This window comes from Acanthochromis polyacanthus, chromosome 3, assembly GCF_021347895.1.
Source record: "Acanthochromis polyacanthus isolate Apoly-LR-REF ecotype Palm Island chromosome 3, KAUST_Apoly_ChrSc, whole genome shotgun sequence".
NCBI classification, from domain to species: domain Eukaryota; kingdom Metazoa; phylum Chordata; class Actinopteri; family Pomacentridae; genus Acanthochromis; species Acanthochromis polyacanthus.
This window is the reverse complement of record NC_067115.1, coordinates 29,783,612-29,797,677: the sequence shown is the minus strand read 5'-3', so window position 1 is coordinate 29,797,677 and position 14,066 is coordinate 29,783,612. Positions and strand designations below refer to the sequence as shown.

Sequence of the window (14,066 nt, the reverse complement as noted above, 5' to 3'; positions counted from 1 at the left end):
AACTACCGTACTCTGAAAACAGAGCGCTCCGTTGTTTTTCAAGCAAAGCCTCAAAATGCTTCTTCTTATTTGTGAGGAATTTTGCTTTTCTGTGGGTTTGGGGCTGTTGGTCAAGAAGACAAAACAAGTAATTTAAAGATGCTACTTTGCAGCTTGAAGAAACTGTAACTGTTTGGCATTATACAGAACCAGAAGTTCATAATAGGAGTCATTTCTAGCTTTGTTTTGAACAGTTTGACCTAAATAGATTTGATGAATACTGATTCAGCGACCAGATTTGAACTCCAGCCCGACAGCGTGACCCCATCCTGTTATTCTGGAGCTACAAACCTCCTGGGAGCTGCATGCTGTTATTGTACTGAGGCGAGCTGGCCAGCATGCACAACATTTCCCTTGACTAACCTGTCCTCTGTTTGCATTGTCTCATATGTCTTAGCCATGCAGAACAATCAAAGCGACACATCTTGAAGTGTTTGCTCGTGTGTTCCTCAGAACCGGTGCCGGCGTATTCGCTGCAGAGGGAGAGCATGGACCGCGAGGAGGCTCGACTGTCGCCTCACGCCGGAGGTCGATTGATCCGCCAGCTGCTGGAGGAGGACAGCGACCCGATGGTGTCCCCTCGCTTCTACGCCTACGGACAGTGCCAGCAGTATCTGGACGACACAGAAGTGCCACCCTCGCCTCCAAATGCACACTCATTTGTCAGGTGAGCCGACGTCGTTTTGGAGGATCATGTTGTAGGTGGAGGCAGCAGGAAGAAGCTGTCAGAAGTAACAGCGTCATTTATCTCCACAGTCGCAGGCGGAGTTCTTCCCTTGGCTCCTGTGACGACGAGAAAGAGGAACTGACCTCTGCCCAGATCACAAAGAGGATTCATATCCTGAAGAAGAAGATCCACAGGTTTGAGGAGAGGTTTGAAGAGGAGCGAAAATACAGGGTGGGTACCGACAACCTGTTCTTTCTTCATCTCATAATTCCCTACACTATAAAACCTGACTCAAAAGATGTTTGTCCAGACCAGAAGCAAGGATATGAACTGTCTGAGATGACTCATTAAAGGGAATTAGGGAATAGATTATACACTACCAGTCAAAAGTTTGGGCTCGCTCAGACAATTACATGTTCTTCATGAAAACTCACATTTTTATTCATGTGCTAACATAACTGCACAAGGGTTTTCTAATCATCAATGAGCCTTTCAACACCATTAGCTAACACAATGTAGCATTAGAACACAGGAGTGATGGTTGCTGGAAATGTTCCTCTGTACCCCTATGGAGATATTCTATTAAAAATCAGTCGTTTCCAGCTAGAATAGTCATTTAACACATTATCAATGTCTGGAATGTTATCTTCATTGAAAATACTGCTTTTCTTTCAAAGATGAGGACATTTCTAAGTGACTCCAAACTTTTGAACAAAAGTGTATTTGAGATTTATAGTTAATACAGTTAATTTCAGTGGTTTTAGATTTTTTTTAAAAACAACTTGTCACCTGTTGTTTTGTTGTTGTTTTTTTTTAATCCAGCCCTCCCACAGTGATAAAGCTGCAAACCCAGAGGTGCTGAGATGGGTGAATGAACTGGCCAAGCTTCGCAAAGACCTGAAAGGTAAAACGGAAATGAAAGCAACTCAGTGACTGCTTCTCATTTTAGCCAAACAATCTTACATGTGGGATTTTACTAGAAGGGAAATGTCTATGTTATAATGCTACCTATGGTCTAGTACTTTACAGTGTTGTTGCTTTTTTTTTGCACCATTGATGCAAACAACGTTAACATCTGTGGGATTAGTCACTGTTACACGGCCTTTCAAAATGTCTTTAAACTCTTACAACTCTTCATATCACAACATGTTTTTTTTCTCGATCTTGTAAAAATCTGACTATAAAGATATAATAATAGCTAGCTGTTTTGTAGAAGAATAAAGGCGAGAGCAGTGTTTTTCCTCTCTTATTAACCCTCCCGTTGTCCTCATTTATGGGCATTAAAAAAAATGTTGTCCCTTTCTCTGAAAAAAAAAAAAATCAGCAAAAAATTCCTGAAATTTATCAAAAAAATTACAAAATCTTCAGGAAGACAGTTTCAAAAAATTTCCCCTTTAAGTTTTTTTTAAATAAAATTTAAAAAATAAAAAAATATATAAAAATTGTAAATATTTTCAAAAAATGACTAAAAATCTTCCCAAAAAATCCTAAAAATTTCTAATGATTCCATATATATCAGTAAAAGTTCTAATATTTTAAAAAGAACATTCAGAAAAAAATCTACTAAAATCTAGCAAATTTCACTGGATTTTGGCTGATTTTTTTCTCAATGTTCTTAAAGAAACATTTTTTTTTAACATTTCTTTTTTTCCACCAAAAAATTTTCAAAAACTTCCGAAAAATGTTGAAATTGTGGAAGTTTTCACTGTGAAAATATGTTTTTTTTCCCCACGTTTCCGTTTTTTTCCCCACGTTTCCAAACTTTAAAACGGGTCAATTTTACGGAGCCCCTTTGGTGACATGGTAAAAAAATAAATATATTGTGGCCATGATACAGCTATAACGTACACGAAATACTAATTCGTTCGCACAAAATGCTAATTTGTGACCACGAAATACAATTTGACCCACAGGACGACATGAGGGTTAATAGTGAATGAAAACTGTTTATTTAAACTAAAACCTGCAATGCTCACGTGTGGGTTTTTTGCTGCCATTTTCTTCACCAGAACACAAGCTGATGAAGTCCGAGGAGGACCTGCCGCCTCTGACCCGCCAGCGCAGCAACACGCTGCCCAAAAGCTTCGGCTCTCAGCTGGAGAAGAAACCTCAGCAGGAGAAGGCACCGAAACCGCCGGTGGAGAGCACACTGGAGTCCATCCTGAAGAAGCTGCAGGAGAAGAGAGACGAGGTGAACCGCCCCGAGGACATCAAGGTATGTAAAAACTCCCAATCCTACCAAGTCTAATTTATTTTGTTTTTAGTCAAAATGTCTCATCTCACTTGATTTAAGATAAATTCACTTAACAAGTGACATTTCAGCGAGATGGAGGGACTAGTTTGAAGACATCGTATCTTAAATATCTTGTTAAGTCAAACAATCTTGAAATTATCTTGTTTTGAGTTGAATTTTACAAGAAAACTCAAAATATGTTAACCCTCGTGTCGTCCTGCAGATCAAATTGACTCGTTTTAAAGTTTGAAAATGTGGAAAAAAAAGAAATATTTTCACAGTGAAACTTCTGACATCCACATTTTCAAAATTTTTGGGAAATTTTTGAACTTTTTTTTAATGGAAAAAAAGAAATGTTAAAAACATCGATAAAAATCAGCCAAAATCTTGTGAATTTTGCTGGATTTTGGTTGATTTTTTTTCTGAGTGCTCTTCAAGAAAATATTAGAAGTTTTACTGATATGTTTGTAATCACTTTAGATATTTTTAGGATTTTTTTGGGAAGATTTTCACTCATTTTTAAAAATTATTTACAAGAATTTTCTTGCCAAATTTCGGGGATTTTTTTTTTTACGAATAAAATTTTTAAGGGAAACTTTTAAGAAATTATTGGAATTTTCTTCCTGAAGGTTTTGCAAATTTTCTGAAATTTGGGGAATTTTTTGCTGATTTGGGGGATTTTTTTTCAATCAAGGAAACTAAAAAAATATTTTTGGTGCCCGTAAATGAGGACAACAGGGGGGTTAGTACATCTCAAATTAGGAATTCTACATGAAAGTGAAAATCTATTTTTGAGTGAAAACTGCTTTTTTTTAGCATGTCTGGCTGATTTTAAGACACCTAAGCTTGACAATCCTGGTAAAATATAGCTTGAAATAAGTTTTACCAGCTAGTTTTGAGATCTCAATATTCTAAATATCAGATCTTATTTCAAGAAATCTTACCAAGCCATTTTTCATTGGCAGATTTTTTCACTTATTTCAAGGTAAAAGTTTTTTGAAATCTGTTTTTTTCTTGTTTTGAGAGGGGCATTTTTTCCAGTGTAAAGTTGTACACTCACAGGGGGTGAATGAGTAAAACATCTCCAGCAAATGGATGTTACATGTAACACAAACAGCATAAATTAAAGACCTCAGCAGGGTTTGAATTCGTTATGACAGAGAACCAAACATGAGGAATAAGCTCTTGCTGTTGCAACACTGAGGCCATTTTGAAACCGACTGACTCACTTCTCGTCTCCTGCTGACAGGATATGACACGGGAGCAGATCGGAGGAGAGAAAGTCGCGCTGCAGAAAGCTCTTCTCTACTACGAGAGCATACACGGCCGACCGGTGAGTCCTCCTGCAGCTCCGCATGTCGAGCAAACAAACACAGAGTCCTCCACCTCGTACATCTGATCTCCTGCCAGCCATGTTGGCTCAAACACAGAAGATGTAGCTTCTCCACCACTTGATGGTGACCTACATTTCCAGTGAAGGGTGACTAATGTCTGCAGCCAGTGTGTGTGTGTGTGTGGGGTCAGCTTTCCTGTGTGTTCCTGTTGAAGAAATTTAAGTAGATGGATGTGATTTTACTTCTGGACATTTGAAATGCCAACTTTTGTTGCCATCACAATTAAAGCAGCGGTCTCCAACCTTTTTCAGTTTTCTACGGATCGGTCATTGTGCACATAACAAATAATTATTGTTTAAGGTTTTTTAACTTAAAAAAATGTGCCCTAAATGAACAAAAATAGTTTTTATTGCTGAATATGTTTTTACTTTTCCTACTGTTTTAGCAGGGAGTCTCCCTCTTTTCAAAGAGCTCTGTAGAGACGGTAGTTTTTTATTCATTTTGGCAGCAGTTAGACTGACAGCTGAGAACAGTGTGGCAAATGAGCACAGATAGAAGGGATAGGAAGACGATCTACTGTAGTCATTTTTCAGAATGAAACACCCTGCAGATTCAGCCGGAAATAAAATGAAAAAAAAAAGTTTTTATTATTTCTGTGCAGCTCAGTACTCTGTACTCACCAAAGAAAACATATAAGCTCCACAAAAAGGTTCCAAATCACTGCAGAAATTCAGAATTCTCCCCCAAAACCACAAAAGAATCCCCATAAATAGATCCAAAGTCACCCAAAAAATATGCAGCATCATCAGAAAAGATGGTAAATCGCCAAAATATATGTGATATTACCAGAAAAAGATGTTAAATTAACATAGAATCACCAGAAAATGATTCTATATCAATAGGAAATGATGCAAAATTCACGCAAAATGATGCAAAATAACCAAAAAGGTTCTAAATCACCACAAAATGACACAAAATTGCCAGAAAGCGATGCAGAATCACCATAAAAAGGCAGAAAATCAGCAAAAAAACATGCGTCAATACTAAAAAAAAAGACGCTAAATCACCAAAATATATGTGAAATCACCAGAAAAAGATGCTAAATTAGCACAGAATCGCCAGAAAATGTCCAAAATCAACACGAAATGATGCAAAATCTCCAGAAAAAGATGCTAAATCACCAAAATACACATGAAATTACCAGAAAGAGATGCAAAATCAACACAAAATGATGCAAATCTACCAGAAAAGGGTGGTTGGTGACTGCTGAATTAAAGGACAACTCTGCTGAGAACTGAACAGACATAGATTTGTATTTGTGACAAAGCCATATGGGGGAATGAGGACTGTGCTCTCTTTTCTAGTGTTAGCGCTGTTAGCCTGCAGGCTCACTCAGGACAACAGAAGGAGGCTGAAGCTGTGCTGATCTGTGTTACACTCCTTCCTCAGGTGACCAAAAGCGAGAGGCAGATCATGAAGCCGCTGTACGACAGATACCGCCTGGTGAAGCAGATCCTGTGCAGAGCCTCCACCATCCCCGTCATAGTAAGCATCACATCTTAACCTACCTTTACAAGCCAGCGCCGCAGATCAGCACATTGTCAGAACGTCTGCAGACACCTAATCCCGGCTCGTGCTGCTGGAACGGGCCGCAGTCGTGCCGCAGACGTGTGATCCACCTTTCCAGGCTCTTAAGTCCAGATTTAGCAGCTCAGCGGATCCTCGGTCGTAAAGGAGATTCACAGGTGGCAGGCTGAGGTCACGGGAAAAGACCGAGAGGCTCACAAGCTGTAAAGAATTAATGACAGGAAGCAGAAAATGCATCCAGTAAATATTCTTATTTATGTAAGAAAATAATTCCGCTCATAGATTAATGTAAAGCTCCTCAATTATTCTTCCACTCGGATATTTAAAAAGCATCTTTATTATGTAAGATATGATTTGCCTTATGGACACACAGTTCTCCCTTTATATAACCTCTAATCCCCATCATGCTGAGTGGCTCCATAGATTATTCTTTACAGCAGCGTGCATGGAGTCAAACAAGCACAAACCAGCCCAAAAACGCCAGATTTAAGTTAACAGAAGCGTGCACAATCTTTGATTATTTTTTAGTTTATGTTAATGTTTCTGTTCTGGTTTGCACACTAACATGAGAAAATGACCCACAATAAGTTGTGAAATGTGGGAATTATTCTCCCTCGGTCCCAATGTGTGCATAAAGAAGAACAAAAATATAGAACTCCTCCTCTTAAAGTGCTGAATTATATTTTGTGACCCTAATGACACTAATATCGGATAAACCTGAGTCATTTCGAATGGATCTCATCAAACTTTTGACCCATTTTTGAAATTTTGGATCAGTTTTAGTCATTTGGGACATTTAGAAAACCATTTTTAAATGCCTTTTGAGTCATTTTTGACATAATTTATGTCATTTTTCACTCATTTTGAGCCATTTTGAGAACATTGGAGTCATTGAGGATTTTATTTTGGACACATTTGAGTAATTTTTTCTGTCATTTTGGACTAATTTTGAATAAACGTGAATCATTTTGGACGGATTTCATCTCATTTTTGACACATTTTAGGAATTTTGGATCATTTTTGACAGGGTTTCTGCCATTTTAAACCCATTTTGAGTCATTTTGAGAACGTTGGAGTCATTGAGGATACAATTTGATTTTATTTTAACACATTTGATCATTTTTTTATCATTTTGGACTCATTTTGGTTACACTCCAGTCATCTTGGACAGGTTTCACCTCATTTTAGACAAATTAAATAAATCTTTAGGAATTTTAAAAGTTCTAATTATTTTGGACTGTTTTTGGGTGACTGTTGACTAGATTTATGTCACTGTGGACACATTCTGAGTTTAGTTTTTGCTTTTCTATTTTTTTATTTTAATAAACATGAGGTAAAGCTGGTAAAAGTATTAAATATTTCGCAAAGATGAGAGAAAGTCCTACAATGAAATGCAATCACTCTATTATTACAGCAACTTTGACAAAAGTTAGCTTTACAGATGATAATAAGCCCATTTGAAGAGGAAAATAAAACAGTTTTATTGCAGAATACAACAGGAAACTAGCTCACACTTTGCTTCATCAACTATATGAACATAAATAATCATAGTTTAGTTTCTTTTTTTGTCACCCTCTGAATCCCAAAATCCAAATTTAAATTAAATTAAAAGATTTTACTGCTGCTCTTACTGCTAATTTATGATTCAGTGTTCTGTCTGAAAACTTAAACTCAACTGAGAACAAACTAGCCCAAAAATGGCAGATTTAAATGAACAAACCTGTGCACTATCTTTGGTAAATCTTCCCTATTTTTATCGTTATTATTTTTTAAGTTTGTTCTGATATGTCTCTTCTGTTTTGCACACACTCCTCTGAGAAGATAAACCAAACAAGCTGGGAAATGTGGAATTATTTATGTGTGGATAAAGGTGATGTTCAGAAAGAAAAGAACAACAAAAACAAAGAACTCCTCCTCTTTAGCTCCGATTAAAACACAATCCGAGGTCTGAGCGTGGTTAACTCCTCCTTCTTGACCGTCACCACAGGGCTCTCCCTCCAGCAAGCGCAGAGGTCCCCTCCTTCAGCCCATTATCGAGGGTGAAACCGCACTTTTCTTCGATGACATCAAGGTGAAGAGCTCCTGCTGCGGCTTCCATAATCAGAGCACCGTCCCTCCAACCCCACCTCCCCCTTATTTACTACCATTTACCCTCTAATGAACCTGATTGCTGCCTGTTGATTGGACGGCTGCCTGTCTGCACAGATGTGGAATCAGTAGCTGCTGATGTTTGAGTCGCTCCGTCAGAGTGATGCAGATGTGTTTCAGAGCAGCGGTGTCAAACGAATTTTAGTTCAGGGCCACATTCAGCCCAATTTGATCTGCAGTGACCGGTAAAAGCAGAGCATAATAACCTATAAATAACCACAACTGCAAATGTTTCCTTTGTTTTAGTGCAAAAATGTTCACATTTAAGGAATTATCTTTTTACAAAACATCATGAAAACCCTGAAATTACTTAAGAAAAACAAGTTAAATTTGAACAGCATTATGCCTCAGTTTATCATTTACACATTAGAACTTCCACATCACAGATTGTGTACAAAGATACACAATATTTAGTCACAGGTATCTGGAACTGAATGACAGTATTTTACTTTATGATCAAAACGACAAAAATCAGACAAAAAAAGACAAAACAACAACAGCAAAAACAAAACAAAATATTACAAAAATGAGACACAAATGACAAAAGCGAGAAAGAACATGACAAAAAAATTTGACAAAACAGTATTCTAGTGAAAAGAAATGGACAAATCACAAAAATGAGACAAAAAATATACAAATGACACAAATGAGACAGATATGACAAAAGCGAGAAACAAAGCAAGTCACACAAAAAACAAGACAAAATATGACAAAAATAAGACACAAAAAATGCAACAAACGACACAAAACAAAACAAAAAATAGACAAGAAAGTAGCAAAGTGACAAAAAAATGACACAAATGAGACAAAAAATGACAAAAGCAAAAAACAGAGACAAAAAATATTCAATCAGCACCAGCGAGACAAAGGAAACACAAAACAACAAAAAATTAGACAAACGATACGAAACAAACCAAAGACAGACAAAAAAGTTACAATGCAACAAAAACATGAGACAAAAAACAAAAGTTAGAAAAAAACAACAAAAACAAGACAAAATATCACAAAAAAAGAGACACAAAATGACAAAAGAACAATCTAGTATTTAACTTTATGATCAAAACAACTTGTCATGGTCTAGAAATTAGCTTAAATTTATAGTTTTACAAATTTACAATCTGCAGTTAATGTCTTCTCTGTAATTTTTACACTTTACAAAGTTGGCCGGATTGGACCCTCTGGACGACCACTTTTGGCCTGCAGGCCGCATGTTTGACACCCCTGCTCTAGATTGTGAGGTAACATCATGGAAAGTAGAAGTCTGGTCGGTCGGAAGGATCTTTGAGGCTCCTTTAAAGCTGATGATTTAAAGCTGGTTTGGACTCACATTAACTCCGTCTAACGACTGGAATCAGAAAGGAGGAGCATCGACGTGCATCCTGCTGCTCTCCCCTGATGATTTATAACAGCTGTCCACTAACACCGCACGACCCTAATGCACGGCAGCGTCTCAGCCCGGACACCCGGCAAACAGCGCCACCTTTTAACCCTCTGACCTTCTGTAATCTCTTCTCAGGAGGAGGAAGACGGCTCGGAGGACGACGGAGACTCGAAAACTCAGTTCACCGTGACCGTCCGACCCGACCTCAGCGTGTTTGGCTTCCTGGACCACATGGAGGAGGAAGTGGACGGTTTCATCTCACCCGTGGACGACCTGTCGCCCTCCAAGAACACGACGGACATGAGGCTGTCCAACCTGCACTCAGCCACCACGTAAGACAGACAGGACTGTTGTTAAAGTAACTGAGGTTGTTTGAAAATGTTTGCATTTTCTGCTGCTTTGTGCTTTTACGTCGCTACATTTAATTTAGTCGACATTCATCAGACAGTTTTTAATCGGTCGGTTTTCAAATTTTAAAAGAATAGAAGCTGATGAAATACAGCAGATAGTTGACATGGGCAAACCTTTTTACTTTTTGATTTGTTAAAGAAAAAGGAAACAACTATCTGTATTTCTCCTCTGTCAAGGAACACAGTGGAGTTATGTGACGATCACCGTTGGTTTGTCTGTCTGTCTGTCTGTTAGCAACATTACTCAAAAACAGACTAAGGGATTTGGATGAAATTTTCAGGGAAGGTCAGAAATGACACAAGGATCAACTGATTAGATTTTGACACTCATGGGGTTTATAGTCGGGATCATGGATTTGTTTAAGATTTCTGTATCATTGCCAGATAGCGACTGTAACCATGACAACAAGTGAACACTGTCAGCTGCCTGCTGATGATCACAAATCCACCACTGAGGACTTATCGGGACTTATTCGTCAGAAATGATACAACAACTGAGCAGCCTTCTGAGTACTGTGCTCTCTGAGTGCTTTTCTAGTTTTTAAAATTCTAATAAATATGAAATAAAACAGGTAAAAATGTTAAATATTTTGCAAAGATTAGAGAAAGCCCTACAATGAAATGCAATAAATCTATTATTATAGCAACTTTACCAAATGTTAGAGCAATTTAGAAGAGCTTTACAGATGATTACAAGCTGATAACTTAAAAAAAAACAACCTCAGAGCACAATACTCCTCCAAGGCTGCTTATTCCCCCACTTGTTGTCATAGTTACAGTGACGCCATGCTGCTATCTCACAATGGTACAGAAATCTTTAACAAATCCATGGATCCAGACTATAAGCTGCATCACTGCCAAAATCAATCCACTTGGTCCTTGTGTTATTTCTGACTTCCTGTGACAATTTCATCCAAATCCATCCTTTCGTTGTTGAGTAATGTAGCTAAGAGACAGACAGGCAAACGTACGCCAGTCGTCACATAACTCCACCATGTTCCTTGGTGGAGCAAAAAAAAACAACACCCTGAAACCACTTGGAGTTCAGAGGGTTTAATACTTTAAACACAATTTGATGAAATCACTTTGAATTCATGGTTTTTTCTCCCTCAATGCTTCAGTTAAACTATAAAATAACTGCAGTGTGAGATCCTAAAATGTTCCTCGTCTTTCCTTCACAGGCAGGAACTGTTGGAGCAGCTCCAGGAGACGAGGGAGGACAAAAAGAGGATCCGCAAGAACCTGAAAGAGTTCGAGGAGCAGTTTTTCAGGCAAAACGGAAGGTAAGAGGGAAAAAAAACGAAGCCGCGAGAGAGACGGTGAGCAGAGTTTTTCCACCGCAGATCCTGATGTTTGCTGTCCTGTTCCCATAGAAACGTCCAGAAGGAGGACCGCTCCCCGCTGGCAGTGGAGTACAACGAATACAAGCACATTAAAGCCAAGCTGCGGCTGCTGGAAGTCCTCATCAGCAAAAGAGACTGAAAATAAAGACAGAGTTCATCTGAAAATAAAGGACTCTCAGAGGACTTGGTCTCCAGTCGAACACATCTCACTCTGCAGGGGGAAATAAAAAACATCGGTTTCTCGTCGTCGCTGCTCTGGAAACAGCCCACCTGTAAGCCTGTTAATCCATTCCGTCGAGCACAGCGGGGTTTTCCTCCGATGCCCGCGGAGGACCGGCGACCCAAGACTGATTTAAAGCGACACCGAGTCACCTGCTTCACCTGCTTCACCTGAAATCTCCGTTTTTTTCCCCCCAACGGACCTCACCTTAAAGCGACACGCACAGATAACCCCAATCACTCTTGTATCGCTGATAATTTATTTCTATCCTGTTGAGAGTTTTTAACAGAAATGTTATTTTTCCTCGAGCTTAACTATAGAAGTCTTAAAAGAAGCACCAACCCTGGTAATGAAAATAATAGATATAATGTTATTTTTTGAAGAAGGATTTTGTGATTAAGATGTTTGTATATTTTTGTAAGGGAGACGTTACCGTTTGTATCAGTATTCGCTGAATGAATAGTTTGAAATGATCTCGCGTTGCTTCTCTAGAAGTCCAATCAGGCACTTGCTCACTAAAAGAAGTGTTTTTCCTCTCGTTCACTACAACCCAAAGACAGCAAACAGCGAACCAAAAAGGCTCAAATGTTCATCTCGTCCAATAAAACGACCTCCTTTTGTGACCACTGGCACCATGTTCAGCATTCAACTGTATATTTTCTGCTTTTTACCCACATTTACTTCACGTCTAATAAGCTATTCTCGTCGTTGAATCACTGGTGTGTGTTTAACACTGACAAGGCCGTTAGCGGGGCAGGAGTGGTCGCTAAAGGCCGCCGTGTTTCCTCCTCGTCTGTTCAGTTGTAAATATGGATGTTTGTTTACATTTCTGTGAGCGAGTACTTCTTCCTCTCTTTCTCCAAAATGGATGATTATCAGTGTGAGTTTTGTTTTTACTGAATGTAAACACTGGCCAGGCTTAATGAATTTTGAGTGTGTACATTTTAGTACATAAATTGTATTTTGTATATAACATGAATGAAATCATATTTTTACTGACACTTCTTGGCTCCGTGGTTTTTTTCTTCTTTCCGATTGTGAATATTTTAACGTTATTTTTAGGGACGTGTTTTGATAACAGAATAGAAACGACCCAAAAATCAAGATAAACAAAGATACAAATATCTAGTAAAATCTCAGAGCTGGACAAAGCGATCAAAAACAGAAAGTCACAGGTGGTGAATATTCATTTATTGTCTTTTAAAGCAGATGTGTCAAACATGTGGCCCGCAGGCCAAAACCGGCCCACCAGAGGGTCCAATCTGGCCGACTTTATAAAGTGTAGAAGTTACAGAGAAGACAGATTGTAAATTTGTAAAACCATAAATTTAAAATAATTTCAAGATCATGATAAATTGTTTTGATCATAAAGTAAAATACTAGATTGCTCATTTGTCTTTTGTCATTTTGCATCTCATTTTTGTAAAATTTTTGTTTTTTGTCTTTATTTTTGTCTGACTTTTGACATTTGTCTCATGTTTTTATGATTTTTTTCCTCGTTTTTGCCATTTTGTGTTTTTTTTGTCTTGTTTGTGTCGCTTGTCAGTTTTTTGTCAATTTTTTTCTTTGTTGTTTGTCTTGTTTTTGTAATATTTTGTCTTATTTTTGTTGTTTTTTGTCTGACTTATGTCATTTATCTAATTTTTGTCGCTTTGTTTCATTTTTGTAATATTTTGTCTTGTTTTTTTTTCTTTTTTGGTCTTATTTTTGTCTTATTTCCTTTTGCTTCTTGTTTTGTGTTTCCTTTTTGTCTCGCTTGTGGTTTTTGTTTGTTTTTGTCACTGTGTGTTTCACTTTAATCGTAATTTTGTGGGGATTTTTTTGCTTGCATTGTTTGTCAATTTTTTTTTGCTTTATAATGTTTTGTCAAATTTTTGTTTTGTTTCAGTGGTCGCATTTTTTTGTTATTTTGTTTCTTGCTTTTGTCATTTTGTCTTATTTTTGTAAATTTTGTCCTGTTTTTGTTATTTTTGGGTCTTTTTTGTCTGTCATTATTTTGATCATAAAGTTAAATATAATATCATTCAGTTCCAGATACCTGTGACTGAATGTTTTGTGCCTTTATTAGATCCTCTCTCATCTGTAAATTGGAATGTGTAAATGAAATGGAATTTATTTTTACTAAGAAATTTCAAGTTGTTCCATTATGTTCTGTTAAAATATAGTTCCTCAAATGTTCACATTTCTGCATTAAAACAAAGCAGTGTCGGATCTTCCGTGGGGGCACAGGGAGGGGGGGATCACCGTGATCTGATTTGCCCCCCGTGTGCCCCCCCAAGTTTTTCGTTGGAAATTTACATTATTGATACTTCGATTTCCGACGCTCCTGAACGTGACTTCATTGACCCACTGCACCTAAATGCACCAATGACGTTAGTTTGATCTTTTGATTGTATTTTGTTTGGATTTGAAGAAGCTTTGAAGACGTTTCATGATGCTGAAGGAGAAGAGCAGCTTTGTACCTTTTGTGGTAAGAAGACTGTGGCTGTTTCTCAGTATGTAACTGTCTGTACTTGGTTCTCACGTACTGGTGAAACGTCATCATGTAGACTGCATTGGACCAGACTAGTGAGCATAGATATGAATCAGTAGATAGATAAATATCTGTGGCTGCAGCTCACAGCGAACAGGATGATTTTTTTAGAGGAAGTCAGACACAATCACACACAGAAACATTAGAGCTCACACTGAAACGGAGGTACAG

At 37.9% G+C, this 14,066-nt stretch overlaps 1 protein-coding gene across 4 annotated transcripts in view; it reads left to right on the top strand.

Annotated features, from left to right (window-relative positions):
• The window catches only part of fam13a (family with sequence similarity 13 member A), an 87,046-nt gene extending 74,683 nt beyond the window's left edge, over positions 1 to 12,363 (top strand). For 2 of the 4 annotated variants that reach the window (XM_051946187.1, XM_051946188.1), the window contains 10 exons: positions 493 to 706; positions 796 to 937; positions 1,529 to 1,610; positions 2,716 to 2,921; positions 4,189 to 4,272; positions 5,723 to 5,818; positions 7,848 to 7,931; positions 9,525 to 9,721; positions 10,981 to 11,082; positions 11,173 to 12,363. In XM_051946187.1, the coding sequence (XP_051802147.1) occupies positions 493 to 706; positions 796 to 937; positions 1,529 to 1,610; positions 2,716 to 2,921; positions 4,189 to 4,272; positions 5,723 to 5,818; positions 7,848 to 7,931; positions 9,525 to 9,721; positions 10,981 to 11,082; positions 11,173 to 11,281 (1,316 nt within the window). In that variant the 3' untranslated portion in view covers positions 11,282 to 12,363. The remainder of the gene's footprint in view (positions 1 to 492; positions 707 to 795; positions 938 to 1,528; positions 1,611 to 2,715; positions 2,922 to 4,188; positions 4,273 to 5,722; positions 5,819 to 7,847; positions 7,932 to 9,524; positions 9,722 to 10,980; positions 11,083 to 11,172) is intronic. The other 2 variants (XM_051946189.1, XM_051946190.1) reach the window with 1 other exon arrangement.
• Positions 12,364 to 14,066: the final 1,703 nt, after the last annotated feature.